The following is a 16,793-nucleotide window of genomic DNA, read 5'->3' on the forward strand; positions in this document are numbered from 1 at the left end:
AATGCAAGTGTAACTGAAGTTACATTTTCCAGCAAGTTTTCTTGGAAGAGGAAGGGTTTAGGCTCTAGTAGCTGAAATGAGTTTGCGAAGGATGGTAAGAGGGGGAAGCCTGTTTCACAGGCACAGATATAGCTTGATATTTCTCAGGGCTGAGAAAACAAGGGATGAAACCTGGTGTGGCCTGTCACTTTAACCTTTGTGAAGCTACTCCAGGTCTTTAAAGGTCTTTAAACTCAGATGTTGCCTACGTGGGAAACAAAGATATCTTTGCACAGTACTGTGTGACTGCTGTAAGAAAACTGCTTCTATGTTCGTAGCTAAAGCTGCTGTGGTATGTGTGCGCTGTGTGCTCGGTGCACGAATGAGATGCTTGAAACTAGAGACTCCAGTCAGCTTGAGTTTTGGCCACAAGGTGGCATTCTCTGAGCCTTTTTTGCTAAGGGAAAATAAAACTTACCATCCTTAATAATAACAATAATAATTGGGGGGGGGGGACACGGGCCCCCAAACCCCCCCTGTGTTTTCTGAAGTCTGTGACAAAGCAAGATTTGTTAGGAGGCTGCTCCTTCTCTTGCAAAACAATGGTGCTGCTTTCAGAGAGCTGCAAGTGAGACTGAGGGTCAAGTCCCTTTAAAAAAAAAAAAAGTTAAATACAGTATTGTGCATCTTGAAATCTGAAACCAAGAAACAGAAGTGCAAGGGAAACAAGGGGGAAAGTCTTGCAATTCCTGAGGACAACTGTTGCAAGTGGAGTTTTAAGGATTAAAATACACATATATATATATTTAAAGGTCATTGAATGGCTTTTGTGGAGAAACCTATGAAATAAAGGAGCCTTGGAAGAAGAGATTTCTTTTTCTCCTCATCTCTGGATATAATGGCCATTGCAAAGCAAAGCATCTTGAGATTTGGCTTCAAATGTCTCTTCCTAGCAACTTTTATGCTAGCCTGTGATGGACAAGGTGGAAAGAGAGAGAATGGTGGTCCTGCCTGTTACGGAGGATTTGATTTGTATTTCATTCTAGACAAGTAAGTCAATTCTACTCTGTTCTTTTTCAGAGAAATCTTTCTCTAGGCATGAACTGGAATGGCATATACTGATACTGAGGAGGTTTTATTTGGATTTTGGTTTTGTAGAAGTCCCCAAGGGACCTGAGAAACTCCTTACTACTCTAGCTTTGTTTTTGTTGTGGTAACTTTTTTGGTAGGTCTACTATGTAATCCCATTGTGCTCTGTAAATTAAATTGTTATAAATTTTGCTGTGGCTGATATAGAAGCTTTATTGTGTACTTGACCCTGTAGTTTCTTAAAAGAGTGGTTGGGAGGAGGGCAGCACCCTGGTCACCTCTAGTTTCCCTATGAACCATGAAGGTTGAGGCACACACGAAAGCAGGGGCTGGAGAGTTATTATTGCAGGCATTAATTCTGTAGCTGAAAACGTGGAGGAAATGCTCGCCTGCCTGCAGGTCTGCTTCTGTACTGCTTGCTCCTTAGCTCTGAACGTTCTAGAGCAGCAACTTGCAGGTAAAGACCAGGCTCTGAGAGGTGGCTGCTCTCTTTGAAAGGGTCCAATTTTGGCCATTGTGATGGAAAACAGCTAGAATGCCTTATTTAAAGAGAGCTTTATTTTCCTTACGCTGAGTCACATTTTCTTTGTTTCCTGCTAATCAAATGCATATTTTTGACTGCTTAACTGTTTATACTGCAGATAACTTCTACCTCACTTTTTTTATCACTAATTGTGATAGTGTCATCTTCTTGGCACTGGTAAGTTTGCCTCTTTACAGGCCTTTAGATTGTAGGTGGAGCAGTGTGAAATAGGTATGTGCTGAGTTTTGGAAAGCTTCGTATTGAAGTAATTAAAAAATTTACAAAAAAGTATTAAAAAGTACTAGCTAAAATGATTCTCCTAATTTTCTTGATTAAGAGTAGTTGTTTTGAGCCAAAGGTTTGGAAATACTGGGGAGTATGCATGCCAGAGCCATGGTACTGACATTATTAACCATAAATTTCAGAGACAGGAAAGTATTTGCAAGTTGCCAAAAGTGCTCACAGACGAAGCTTTCTGACTGATCCTCTTGAGTGTTTTGCAGTAGCTCCCACATTCCGTTAGTATAAATGACTTGGAATTACATAACACTTTATTACAAAATACTGGGTAAAATGTAATACTGAGACACTGGATATTTTAGTATGTCAGTTGTTCTAATGCTTCAGGGGGAAGATTTTTTTTTTTTACTTTATTCAGTGGAAATATCTACCTGTCTAATGCATTTTGTTGCTTTGGCTGTTTAGTTATTAGCTGGAATACTTTTATTGCTGCATATGGAAAAAAAAAAAGAAAAAAAAGAGCATGATTTGTACTGCAGATGGCTTTGCAAACTGCATTTCTGTGAAAGTTGAAGCAGAATTGAAGGTTTTCTCAAATCTGATGGTTGTGCTGTGTTACACCTCAGAGCTAATGTAATTTTAACAGTCACTTATTTCAAGTTCTGTGCTGTCCTCTTACTAAAAGGCATGACTTTCTAGGCTTGCTGAAGGGATTATGAATTTGGGTGGAAATATGAGGCTTGGCATAAACTTTAAAGTAGGCAGGTTTACCTCAGCGTATGTATCCAAGTATCCAACAAAAAATCCTGCTTTGACACTTGCAAGATTTCTATTTCTGGGATTTTTCTGGTGCAGAAATGTACACAATCTGATGTAAAAATGTCCTTGGTCTCCAGTGGAATTTGGAGGAGGGTTTATGGTGTTTAAGCTACTAGTGTGTACAACATGGTGTGGACCTAATTGTTTAGCCTTTGAGGAGGCTGATGAAAGACTTACTGTGGTGGAGTAGATTATCCCATATCCTTTATCTTTAAAACTTTCTTACATTCTGCAGAGGCTAAGCTGAAGTTCTAAAAAAATTGAGTCTTATTTAGCCTGGATTTTTCTACCTTCTAATTGTCTAGACAATGTTTTGAAAAATGCTGCTGAAGTCCTGAATGCAGAGAGAGGTGATGCCTATAGAGGCCTTCAGGCAAACTATGAAGTAATAGTTCAGGGCTCACTGCTTTTCTTTAATAATTTTTAGAGCTATTTCAAAAACTATTAAAAGTCATAAAGGACACTGAAGCAGAAGAGATACAGATTTTTAAACATCAAATGTTAGTTTCAATGGTGGAAGAAAGCCATTAAAATATTAAGCAACCTGCTTTCTGGGATCAAAGGAGTAATATAAAAACAATAAACACAGCCCTGGAAGGCACCACTGCTAGAGCCCTCTACTGACCCTTTTGCCTCAGTGCCTGATTGGATTTAGTGACTACTCAGTCCGTTTAGCACCCTGTATCTGTGCTGCTCATAGGATGTGTTCCAGCTGCCGCACTGTATGCAGTCCTTGTCACAGTGCTGGCTCCTGAAGCATACTTCTGGCCACAAGAAGCCCCATCAAAGTGAACACCTAACCCACTGGGGAAGGGACACGTGTTATAGGCTGTTCTCATGAAGTGATGCTCTAGCTCCCTGCAGCATTCTCCTTGGGAGACTCCTGCAAACTTGCTGTGTGAACTGTTGAATGGAAACCAGGTTTCCTCTGGCCATCTGCAGATGGCTGGACACATGACTTCCTGCAGATGGCATGCTTAGAGGACCTGAAGCAAATCTCCCATTTCTCATGGGCATGAAGTAGAAGAAAATCCAGTATTCAGCCATTCAGAAATAATCCTGTTATGCTACACAGCCTTGATGTACATGTACCAAACAGAACAAAAACTTGAATGATACCAGATGTGCTTGCTAGGTTACAATAGCATCCTTAATCTTTGTGCATGCACTTGCATGTCCTTTATCGCTTCTAAGAGTTCTCACAGAGCTTAGGTAGCAATAGAGAAGGCCTTTCATGCTGTGACTGTTGGACCTCAGGCTAGCAGAGTTATGTTCCAAAAGTGATGCAAAGACACCCCAGAGGACTGCAGTTCGAGTTGGGCAAACTCCTTGCTGAATGAAACTGATGTTGTCACGCTGTTGTTGGTGCAGTGCTCCAACTTTGGAGAAAACTATGGTTTGCCAGCTCTGTTGAAAATTGCTGCTTGACATGCAGCAAACTTAAAAGGACAAAAATAGTGTTACACGCAGAAACACCTAACCTGAAATTCTGAGCTGCCTGACAGCAGTTTTAGTGAAGGAATTGTCTTCCATGAATTAAGACTGGATTAATCCATTTCTTTTGTGCCCTGATTGTTGGGGGGGGGGGAAGGTGGAGAGGGGCTACAACTCAAGCTGTATGCTATTTAGAGTACAGTTGTATACACAGGATCAGAATCATTAAGTTTGGAAAAGACCTCTAAGATCATCACGTCCAACCGATAACCCAATACCACCATGCCCACTAAACCATGTCCTGAAGTGCCATGTCTATGCGTTTTTTGAACGCCTCCAGGGGTGGTGACTCCACCACTTCCCTGGGCAGCCTGTTCCCATGCCTGACAACCCTTTCAGTAAAGAAATGTTTCCTAATATCCAATCTAAACCTCCCTTGGCGCAACTTGAGGCCATTTCCTCTTGTCCTATCACTAGTTACTTGGTAGAAGAGACCAGCACCCACATCACTACAACCTCCTTTCAGGTAGTTGTAGGGAGCGATCAGGTCTCCCCTCAGCCTCCTCTTCTCCAGACTAAACCACCCCAGTCCCCTCAGCTGCTCCTCGTAAGACTTGTGCTCCAGGCCCCTCACCAGCTTGGTTGCTCTTCTCTGGACACGCTCCAGCACCTCCATGTCTTTTCTGTAGTGAGGGGCCCAAAACTGAACACAGGACTCGAGGTGCGGCCTCACCAGTGCTGAGTACAGGGGAACGATCACCTCCCTGGTCCTGCTGGCCACGCTCTTTCTGATATGGGCCAGGATGCCGTTGACCTTCCTGGCCACCTGGGCACACTGCTGGCTCGTATTTAGCCGGCTGCCTACTGGCACCCCCGGGTCTTTTTCTGTCGGGCAGCTTTCGAGTCACTCTTCCCCAAGCCCGTAGCGTCGCATGGGGTTGTTGTGACCGAAGTGCAGGACCCGGCACTTGATGTTGTTGAACCTCATACGGTTGGCCTTGGCCCACGGATCCAGCCTGTCTGGATCCCTCTGTAGAGCCTTCCTACCCTCGAGCAGATCGACACTCCCTCCCAACTTGGCATCGTCTGCAAACTTGCTTGGGGTGCACTGAATCCCCTTGTCCAGATCATTGATAAAGATAATAAAGAGAACTGGCCCCAAAACTGAGACCTGGGTAACACCACTCGTGACCGGGCACCAACTGGGTTTAGCTCTGTTCACTACAACCCTCTGGGCTCGTCCAGCCAGCCAGTTTTTCACCCAGCGAAGAGTACACTTGTCTAAGCCATGAGCTGCCAGCTTCTCAAGGAGTGTGCTGTGAGAGACAGTGTCAAAGGCCTTACTAAAGTGCAGGTAGACAACATCCACAACCTTTCCCTCATCCACTAGGTGGGTCACCTGGTCATAGAAGGAGATCAGGTTGGTCAAGCACAGACCTACCTTTCATGAATCCATGCTGGCTGGGCCTGATCCCCTGTTTGTCTGGGATCTAGTCATACAGGGTGCTGAGCATCTCAAAGTGGAGGTCATACCAAGATGAGCCCAGTGTTGTGGAACGTAAGGCTGGCTTATCTTGGGAGAATTGTTGGGAGAGCTGGTCCTAGATGGCATGTCCTTTTGTGTTACTGTGGTGCTGAAGGGTTTCATGGATTGAGGGTCCCATAGACTGAATGGTAGCAAAACATATGGCAGAAGATGGTGCCAAAGAATTTACACTGATGTGAACAGGGCCTTCATTAAGAAGGATGAATGAGGAAGCAGTGAGATGTTGGTAAAAAAGCAAACATTTGGTTTTGCTGATGTCGTCCAGTTATTCTAAAAATATCATCCACGTGACTATGAAGACTATGACCCATCTCCTAACTGACATGGTATCTAGTGCTGTAGTAACCACCCTCCACAAGCACGGTTGGAACATTTAGAGGCAGCTCCCCGATTAATTTATTTGCAGGTAGGGAGGAAGGAATAACAATGAGTAAGTGTCTCAGTAATCTTTTACTATATCCTCTGTATGTCAAAGGTGTTATTTCTTATGGCCTTGCCTGTTGTGTGCAAATAGTAGGCATTTTATAACCATGTGCAGAAAACACACAAGGAGCTGTACATGTGTGAAAGAAAACTTGGCTCTAAAAGATCCTTGGCAAAATGAAGCCAGTAATCCAAGCTGTTTTCTGTGATCCCTTCGTTATTCAGCCAGACAGCTGATCTATTTTTAACCAGTTGTATTGAAGTGAAACTCCTGCTCTAGAGAGGCTAATGGCTGTTTCTCTGAATCTAGCTTTAGTAGCTGCAGTTACCATGACTTAAGCAGGACTAAGTACAGATTTACACTCAGAGTATGGAAGCATATAGGGGCCACAGTGGGATGGAAAGCAGACAGACGCTCTGCATCACCAGGCAGGGAGACTGACCTGATGAACCGCTTCTGGTAGTAGTGACTCTTCCCCTGGGAAATGGAAGCCCTCCAACGGAGCTAACCACAGGACCCTTACAGAGCTGAATAATACTCTAGCTGCTGTAATGTGAAGAAATACAAATCTTTAGTAGGTAATTGTAAAATTGAACATCTGCAGAAATAGATTCAAAATAATCTCTGATCTTCATTGACCTAGCTAGTGATTCCTTGACTGCTTTTCTGGAATCACAGGCCTGAATCCAGAGCAATGTATGCATTTTGTTTGGATGGCAGGGGGTTGCAAGTATATGGAGGCATAGTTTTTCTTTGTTTTAGCATGAGGTTTGAGGGATGTTAGCAAGGTAGGGTGGAGAAATTTGCACATTCTTGTGTCTTTTTGCTCGTTGCCTGAAGGAATGTAATTAACTTCTAAGTCTGCTGTAGGCATGCAATTGCAATGAGCTATATTAATATTTTAAATCCTTGCCTGTCAAGACCTGTGTACATGTTTTTTACCCAGTGGTGAATCTAAGTTAACTATTCCTTAGTAAAAGGGATGGGTTGGAGCTACCTTACATTCAGGATTAAGCGTATGCCTGCAGCACTCCGCACTTATCTACTGCTTGATATAAATTCAGTCCATGGTTACTTGTTTATTAGTTGTTTTTTTACATATCCCGTGCCAAGCAGGAAAAGAAGAATGTTCTTGGACTGTGATTGGGCTTAGAGGCTGATCCTGCTCTGAACTGGACCTCTATAGACCCTGTATCTGAAATGTTTGACAGTATCTCTGGTGACCTGTCTCATGTGAAGTGTGGCACAAGATAGTAGTGTTTCCTCAAAGATGCATCACATCTCTAACATTTTTGTGTTATGTAGTGTTTTCAGAATTGCTCCTGAAGTATTTGGAAAGACAAAGGACACATTTTGGCTGATTTGTATATTTTTTAAAGAGCTCAATAAAAAGATGCTGCAAAACTTCCTGGGTCAATGCCACCTCTGACAGCTATGAGACTTCCTGAAGTTAGTCCAAAAATGTGCAAGTTTAAGGAGAATTTGGGTCAATATCAGTCTCTGAATCAGGTGTGTTTATGTACTTCTGTCAGCTGCAGTGCACGTAACTGGCGTGAAGTCTTTGTGTAAGAGTTTGTGAGCCTGATTCTGTTTTCTTCTAGCTTGTGAGTTAAATAAAACCATGGGTATTCTGAGAAGGTACAATGCCAAAAATGGAAATACAGAGTTTAAACTGTAAGGAGGTTTGGGTTGCTGCAGCTTTGGGTTACGGTGCATCTTGTCACAGTGAGTAGAAGAAAAGCACCTGCTGGAGGGCAGGGTTTAGCCAGCATGTGGCTCTCAGTGTCTGGAACCACAGAGCCACATGGAGTGTGTCTCTCACCCTTGCATTTAGTTCACGTGTACAAAATGCCAGCACAGTTGACCACAGAATGTATCATTCTTTTGTTAAAGGCTTAATGGTTTAGTTAGTCTTAATTTCCATTTATTGGGCTTTTGTCCAGCAAGAGAATTTGGCATCCTCGCAACGAGCCTTTTCTTAAATTGCAAGTTTACAGCATCAACCATTCAGCTGCAAAGTGTTGGCTCACTGATCAACTTGTTTCTCTTTGGGAATATGAAGAGATAACGATTTTAAATTTGGCTTTTATTGTCTTACAGTTAGGCTTTAGAAATACTTGTCCTGCTCAGAGTCTTGGCCTGCCTTATGAGAGGCTTTACAAGTGACAAGTGTCTTTCACTGCAGGGCTTCTGAATTACACAGCTGAAAGCTGTGGAGGTGAACACAGTAAGCTAATGTTGGTTTTGTAAACTTTCTGTTGACTGCAGAAAGGATAGTTTTATTGCTTTTGTCCATTTTATGCCAAGTGAAGACTGTAAGAAGTCTGAAGTGTGTTTCAGAAGATATATTTTATGTGTTAGAGGAGTACTTTTTTCTAAATGCAGACCTGGGCATTTATGGCCACTCACACCTGGGCTTGACTAGATGGAGAAATTAGCTGCAAGTAGACTGCTAGCTGTCTAGCTACAGATGGAAAACTTGCTGTGCTAGGAGGAACGATGTATGGTCAGCAAAAGTATGAGTCTTTGTTTTGGGACCCTTTTATAGCTCACTCTGGTAGAGCGGAAGAATAAATGGATTGTAGACTATTCCAATTACCCCACTTCAGTGACTTTGGAACTGAGAGCAGAAACCATCCTCCTTTTGTGGAGTAGAGTAGGTTTGTTTTTATGATTATAGCAATGGTAAGAAGTTTCCTTAGAATAGATGTTTAACATTCTGCTGCTCTTGAACTTCAGCTTGTTCCTTTTGTGCGTTAATAGATGTGTGGGAAGGTTTCATGGAAAAAGAGCTATAACTTCAGATGCTTGGAGTTTTGTTCCAGAGGGCATAAAGATGGGACTGTTGGTGGGAGAACAGAGTGAGGATGATGAAGGAGGAAGTGCAGCAGGAGCTGAAGCCATACTTGTGTGAAGAATTAAAAAGCATTGCTTACCTGAAAAGGCAAACACTTAAAGAGGATGTGCTATTGACTTATTGACAGGCACATCATTGAACAGAGCTATTGGTTTGTAAGCTTTATTCTGGCAAATGTTCTTTTCAAAAAATGCATGACTTCTCAGAGCCGTGGAAAATGACAGGAGTTTTATATGGTGACCTACATACCTTATGTGCTCTGTGGCTGGATCTCATTCCTTGCAGCTGCCTTGCTGCAATAGTACATTTAAGTGATGATCAACTTTTGTTCAGAGGTGAAGAAATAATCATACTTTTCAAGGCTAATGTAGCTTCTAGGGCAGCGTCCTTTTGCAAGCAGGGGCTGGCTAGAGCTTCTGTATTGGCAGAGGCTGAGAGCTAAGTTTTCCCTTAACATGAAGTGTAGTATGGCCATCTTATCTGATGGCTAGGAGAAGGTGGGTAAGGGTATGCTTGTGAAAGGGTCCTAGCTACATGTGTCTGCTACCAGATGGCTCCGAAGGCATGTGAAGCTCTGATGAAGTGTACTTTTTTTGAGAGGTGGATATATGGTCTAAAGCAACATACATTTCACTGAAGGAGGTAGTAATTGTTTTATGGTTAACAAAGCCTTGGCTTTATGTGTCTTCTGGAGACTGATGTAACTATTGTTATAAAGTCAAGTATTTCTTTTATGCCTCACCATATAAAGACAATAAATACTTATTTTCCAGACCAGTTCTCAGAAATTATTTGGGCTATTTGGCATTGATGGAACTGGAGTGCCTGTTACATTCAAGGTCTCAGAGTTATTCCACTTGTACCTGCGGTTAACTTTGTGTCTCCTATCAGTTTGCAGTTTGGATGCAGCAGGGGTTAAGTTTCTTGTTTGAGAGTAAGTTGTGATGTACATTGCCCTTCATCTGTGATAAGACACCAATTTTCCTGCTGTGTGGCTTAATTAGTTTATAAGACCCTTACTGTTGGTGATTCTTTGGTCCTCTGTGATACACATTTGCATGGAGAGCAAGTAATGATTTCAAGTCCGGGTCTGATGAAAGTAAAGAGAGCCAAGAAGTAATCTAGTACTATTAGCATTTGCTTATGAACAAGTCTCCTCCACAATCTGTCCCTTACAATCATGGAAAAAAACAGAGGTGCCTGTAAGGTTATCTTTAAAGAGGTGCATTTGGTATCAGGTCCTTTGTGCAATGAGAGCTGGAGAGTTCACTGTTTTCACAGATGGACCATATGCTCTTGTACCTGTGCAAGAGTCCTCACTGCATGTTGTCTAAGGTTGCCTTAGGACATATCGGGGTCATACGCAGAAAGAATGGCTTAAGGTATCATGGAGCAAGTGGGTAAGGCCAAGGTTTTTACTGAATGGCTGTAAATGAAAACCAGGTGTGGGGAGGGTAGGGAAGGAAATTTGTATGACCTGCACAATATGGTTTGCATGCTTGCTGTGCTGCTAGGAAGTGAAGTAATGCTCTCTGCAGCCAGGCTGGGGTTGGCTGTACCAGGTGTGCAGTACTTGGGTGAATCTATTCATGGCTATTCCTTTGCATTCTCAGATCTAAGGTAGAACAGAGTCGGGTCAGATGCCTTTTCTTTCTGTGAAGTGAAAAAACATCTTCTCAAACTTGCATCTTTCCTTCCTCAGGCTGCAGATCAATGAAGTTTCTATTAAAGCTAGAATGGTTATTTCCCCTAGAAATATTTTTAATTGTAGTCAATGAATTAAGTGATGACACATTTATTTTCCAACTTTAGGAAGAAATTTTTTCCCAATATTAATATTCCAGTGTTCATAGAAGTGTTTATGCCAGAAGGGGCATTTAGTGCTGAAAGATTCTGATTAACCTAATTTTTTCCTGGTTCTTGCAACATAAAGAAGAATAATCCAATCCCATTATAGTCTATGGTTTATTTTTCTGAGGAGCAAAGTTAGTTTGTTTTGCCTTTAACTGAGGTGTGAAAGAATTAGCCAGACAGTTGAGATGTGGACCTAAGGTGTTTTGCTTTCCATAGTCTCTAGCACAGTGGAAATCCTAGAGAAGTTTAATAATTTGTTCCTGCAACTGCATTTTATTCTCAAATTATACTTGAGCTAAAAGCTCTGCATAATGGTATGGCAAATGAGTTGGTGGAGTTAGTCTAACATACTGTGCAGAGACACAGGTCTTCACTCAGGGTTTACTTGTTTAAGGCTGTGCTAAAGGTCTAGCGTAACTGCCATATGTTATTGCCAAGTGTAGCTTCAAACACTTGCATGAGGTATAAATTGTTGCTTTTCAAAGTTAAGTAGGAAATGTCATTTACAGTTTAATATATCTTTAAAGGAAGAATATGGATAGTGAGTGTTAAAGAAAATAAAAAGAAATGACTAGCTGAGCAATGTATAAGAAACATTAGGCTGGGAAAACTACAATAGCAGCAATTAAACTAATAACTCCTGTAATCATTGTTTCCCTAGATCAGGAAGTGTCCTGCACCATTGGAATGAAATATATCATTTTGTGGAACATTTGGCCCGCAAATTCATAAGGTAAGAAGTGCACCTTTGCAGATAACTGAATGAGGAGGTGTGTGTGTGCCAGCAGCTGGGAGATGAGCTCTCAGTTGCAGAGAAGCAGCACATGCTGGTGCCAGTCCCCTGGTGGAGAGAGAGTTCTTAATGCTTTTCTCAGATCATCCCATTGATTGCTTTTCCCCAGATTTCTGTCATGCAGGAAAAAGGAGTAGATAAGCTAATTGTTCCCTTTTTTCCTGCCTGACTTCTATGGATCAAATCATATTTTTGTGGGGAAGGAATCCTCTTGTTTGAGATGGCTGTCTACTGCTTGAGGTACAGAAGTCTGGGTCTGAAGGGAGAGGCCTGAGGCTGTACCTTTCAGGCACAGAATGCCTTGAGACTGGATGAAAAATCCTCCAGGCCAGTGGGTGGAATGTGTTATGATAAACATTATTAGCCTTCCTTTGTCTCCATGGTGATACCAGGATGCATTTAAGCTTTTCTTCCTTTAGCAATCCTAAGGTCATGATGCAAATGCTATTTACGTCTTTTAGAAGGATTCCTTGTGGTTTGCCTTGACTAAGAAGGCCCAGGACAAAACACCTTTTGCTGCTCAGTTTTGTCTTTCATCCTGTTGAGTTATAATCTAGATAGCAATCAGAGCGCCCTGTGTGTTTGCTGTTATGTGTACAGTCAGCTTTGGTCTGGACCACCAAAATAATTTACTCTTTTCTCCCCTTTTCCAGCCCTCAGCTGAGGATGTCCTTCATTGTTTTTTCAACTAGAGGGACAATTCTAATGAGGTTAACAGAAGACAGGTAAGAAGAGATTTAAAGGTGTACAGCAGCTTTTGTGTCCTTTTTGTAGCTTCCTTCACCTTCCTTGCTCAATGATTTCCAGTCCACTGTGAGCAGTGTTGTGACACCTTTGTGCTTCTCAATTTAATTGTTTGAATCACCTGCCCATTTTCACGTATGACAATCATTCTGCTAGAATGCATTAAGGCCTCTTGAGGCAGAGGTTGCCTTCTTAATTTTAACTTCTAAATGTCTGTCTTTCAGCAATTAGGGTTTTAACTCAAACTGCTTTCATTGAGGGAGTCTGCCTGCCACAGATTTCCAGACTTTTGTCAGAGAACAAGAGCCTTGTTGCCTTTGAAACATCCTTAGGGAGTTTCTTCTGCAAACAAAAAGGTGAAACTCCTTTCCAATAAAAATAAACTTGAAAGCTGTAGGTGATACCCATACTCTTGAGGTAGAGGTGAACATGATTTCTTTGGAGGTCTGAAGGTATGTTATAGGCAAAGTGTCTAGGATGGATTGCAAGGGTGTATGTTTTTTGGCAATGACAATTTGATTGCCATGTTTCTGAAGCATGTTCCTGTCATCCCCTTGTAGATCCCCAAGTTAATCCTGTAAAATCTATGGGATGGATTTTTTTTTTTTCACTCTGACTTCAAGGAGAGCTGGATGAGGTCCTTTAATCGCTCTTGCTTCCTCTGTTAACTTCATTGCCACGTGGAGCAAAAATATATGTAACACATGTGAAGGCTGTATAAGTCAGCATGTGTTTTACATATTGGATGTCTATGAAATTGCATACCAGAGCAGCTACTATAGAGGAATGAATAGGAAACTGGCTGCTTTCCTAAAGAGCAGTCCACATACATATCAACCTTGAAAAATGTCATTAAACCCAGCCAGCCTAAGCATCTCTTGTCACTTATTGCTACTATATGTATAAAGAGAGTGAACTGTATCTAACTTGGTGTCAGAGGAAAACCTGTTCCCTGCCTCTTTCTGTCCCCCACCCTGTGAGCACACCCCATTGCAAAGATCTCTAGTCCGTTAAGGCTCTAAACTATGAGACTTCAGTGTTTCCCATGTGGAAATGTATTTCATATTTATCCAGCTGTCCTAGAAATGTTGACTGGGAACAGGATATTGATATGGTATTAGTCTAAAAGCCAGCTGACTGGAGAGCTGCTGGTTTTTATTGGAGGACTGATGAACAAGGTGTGGGCTTTGTGCAGGTCCTTTAGTTAACACTGGCCTTTCTTAATCTGGAAGCTGGAGTAGTGGCAAAACCTCTTCTACCTTGGCCGTGCCTCCATGTGCTGTATCAGCACCTGAATGTGAAAACTGAAGGTGCTTAGCATCCCTTTTTGGAAAAACTCTGTGCATCTAATGGTACTGGATTGACATATTAAAGACTTTTGCTGTTTATTTTAAAATTTCAGTGTTCAAGTTTGAAAAATAGTTCTGATCGCAGGAAATGCTTTTGATTTTTATATACAGCTTTGGCTTGGTATGTGCATGGGTAGCCGAATGGAGGAAATATCTGCCCCTAGCCCACCTGTGATACACAGTTCAGTGTCTAACTAGTTTGGGATATTGCAGGTACAGAAAGAGTTCTTGAAAGTTTGATAATTCAACCTACTGCAAAAGCAGATACTCTTTTCTCCCTGTGGGAGTTTCTGCTCTGTAGACTGAATAATGTTAATGCACTGCTGCAATCAGCCTCACAAATGTCAGATAGAATATGTGATGGTCACACAAACTGGATTTTCTGAAGGAGTTGAAAAATGCAGGGAAAAAACTGACTTCTGGCATTCAGTCTTTAGGAAAGACATTGAGTTGCTGGAGCATGTTCGGAGGAGGGCAACCAAGTTGGTGAGGGGCCTGGAGCATAAGTCTTATGAGGAGCGGGTGAGGGAACTGGGGCTGTTTAGTCTAGAAAAGAGGAGGCTGAGGGGAGACCTTATCGCTCTCTACAAATACCTGAAAGGGGGTTGTAGTGATGTGGGTGCTGGTCTTTTCTGTCAGGTGGCTGGAGATAGGACAAGAGGAAATGGCCTCAAGTTGAGGCAGGGGAGATTTAGGTTAGATATTAGGAAAAATTTTTTTACTGAGAAGGTTGTCAAACATTGGAATGGGCTGCCCAGGGAAGTGGTTGAGTCACCATCCCTGGAAATATTCAAACAGCGAGTGGACAGGCTACTTCAGGACATGGTTTAGTGGGCATGGTTAATGGTTGGACTTGATGATCTTGAAGGTCTTTTCCAACCTAAATGATTCTATGATTCTATGAATGTCAGTGTGGTCCTACATGCAGTGACTTAATCTGCTTCCCATGAAGATTGTATAGTTTGCTCAGAGAGACACCCCACATATTGCAGGGTTTTATCTTGGTATTAAAGACTTCTGGCCTGTACTTGGCTTCCAGAGTTTGGTGTCTGCAACTCAGTGGAACGACAAATGGGTCCCCATCCCATTTAGCCTGCAGTTGATTTGTCAGTGTGCCTGGGATTTCTAGAAAAATTAAAACAGATACCCTGAATCACAACAAGCTATTGCGAAAAGCTTTAATCTTCAAGTCAGTTTGAACAGGAACTGAAGGTGTAATGTCCAAATAAACTGGAGTTGCCAGGATGGGCTCCTGTCTCCATGGGTCTGCAGGTCCCGGCAGGAGCCTGCTCCAGCACGGGCTTCCCACAGGGTCACAGCCTCCTTTGGGCATCCCTCTGCTCTGACGTGGGGTCCTCCCCAGGCTGCAAGTGGAGATCTGCTCGACTGTGGACCTCCATGGGGTGCAGGGGGACAGCCTGCCTCATCATGGTCTTCCCCACAGGCTGCAGGGGAATCTCTGCTCTGGCACTTGGAGCACCTCCTCCCCTCCTTCTTCACTGACCTGGGGGTCTGCAGGGTTGTTTCTCTCACATATTCTCATTCCTCTCTCCAGCTGCAATTTCTGTGGCACAGCAACTTTTCCCCCTTCTTAAATCTGATATCCCAGAGGCACTACCGCCACTGCTGATGGGCTTGGCCTTGGCCAGTGGCGGGTCCATCTCAGAGCCAGCTGGCATTGACCCTGTCGGACACAGGGGAAGCTTCTAACAGATTCTCACAGCAGCCACCCCTGTAGCCCCCCTGCTACCAAAACCTTGCCACGCAAACCCAATACAGTCATTTTTTGTGGCTGTTCGATTGTGTGTGTATAGTCAAGTCAGCAAGCATAAGTAAGGAAAGTGAGCCAGGTGCAAGTCAGCTGCTCTGCTTCTGCATCAGAGGTTTGACCAGGGTTACACAGGGAATATTTATTTAGAAAGAAATGTATGGATATTGACCAAGGAGATGGATGCTGCTGTTGTGATGCTTTCCCCAGGCTGTGGGAACACTGGCAGCGCATCTGCTCTATTTTCCACATCCTTAGAAAGATATCTACCCAGACATTACCTTAGCCTAAATAAACATTGGGTTAACTCTTTTTTTCCCCTCTCTGTATCTGGTTCTGCCATGCCTGTCTTCACCTGGATATTGGCTCCCGATAAATTTGATCTTGGATCTAACAATGATCTGCATTAATTTCAGGGAACAGATACGCCAGGGTCTAGAAGAGCTGCAGAAAGTCCTTCCAGGAGGTGACACATACATGCATGAAGGATTTGAAAGGGTAACTAGATGCATGTTATAGTGCCTCTAAACTGTGTTTGGGTGCTCCTCAGGAAATGTTAAACAGAGGAATATGGTTAATAATTCTTTGGTAGGTAAGTGGGGCTATTTCTCTTGTATGCAATAAGTACACTAAGTGTACACATTCAGTGTAGGAGCTGGTACAAGGGAGCTGCAAACCCTGCTACTTTCTTTTTGCCTCCAGCTTTTATGGGGGGAGCTGCCTTTTCAGCTTGAGACAAGGCAAGAAGGCTTTGGCATTGTAATCCCACATGGGACCATGTTCACGAAGGGTGGAAAGCTATAGTACGGATGCTATAGTAGGCTTGTCAGAGTGGGGTGGGGGTTGAGGCCATGGCTCTAACCTGTTGTCGCTGGTGGACAAATAATGCTGCATAGAGGTTATTGCCTGCTCTGATCTTCTCCTTCTGTATATTTTACAAGCTCAGGAGTTTCTCTAAACCTGAACTCCTGACCCCACTCCCACTTCTGTGCTATGCATGCATTTGGGAGGATTGTGGAACTGTGTGCCTATTGAAAATGCATGTGAACACACAACAAAAATTCAGGTGACCTGACAGAGATGCTGGCTCTTAACTAGGAGTCCAGAACCAAATCCCAGAGTTTGGTGACTTCAGAGACTTTGCAGAAGAAGTCCAAAAAATCAAATTTAAATTCAGAACAGAAATTAAATTTGTAAGCCAAATATGTTCAGGGTGGCCTACTTTTTAATTTTTAATGCTCACTGAAGCATTTGCCCTTCTACCTTGCAGTATATGCTTATCGATAGATCAAGTGGGAGGTAGAAGCACAAGAATATCTCTCTGCAGTTGGTTTATTTGCAATTAGAGTAGTTGATCTAGAGGTGCTGGGGAAT

The 16,793-nt window shown here is 42.7% G+C and overlaps 1 protein-coding gene across 1 annotated transcript in view; it reads left to right on the top strand.

The window, feature by feature from the left end:
* The first annotated feature begins 877 nt into the window (after positions 1–877).
* The window catches only part of ANTXR1 (anthrax toxin receptor 1), a 108,547-nt gene continuing 92,631 nt past the window's right edge, over positions 878–16,793 (top strand). The window contains exons 1-4 of the mRNA XM_010562875.1: positions 878–1,029; positions 11,427–11,498; positions 12,212–12,283; positions 15,836–15,917. Of these exons, the coding sequence (XP_010561177.1) occupies positions 878–1,029; positions 11,427–11,498; positions 12,212–12,283; positions 15,836–15,917 (378 nt within the window). The remainder of the gene's footprint in view (positions 1,030–11,426; positions 11,499–12,211; positions 12,284–15,835; positions 15,918–16,793) is intronic.

The sequence above is a fragment of the Haliaeetus leucocephalus genome, unplaced genomic scaffold (genome assembly GCF_000737465.1).
Source record: "Haliaeetus leucocephalus isolate CR32 unplaced genomic scaffold, Haliaeetus_leucocephalus-4.0 Scaffold162, whole genome shotgun sequence".
NCBI lineage: Eukaryota > Metazoa > Chordata > Aves > Accipitriformes > Accipitridae > Haliaeetus > Haliaeetus leucocephalus.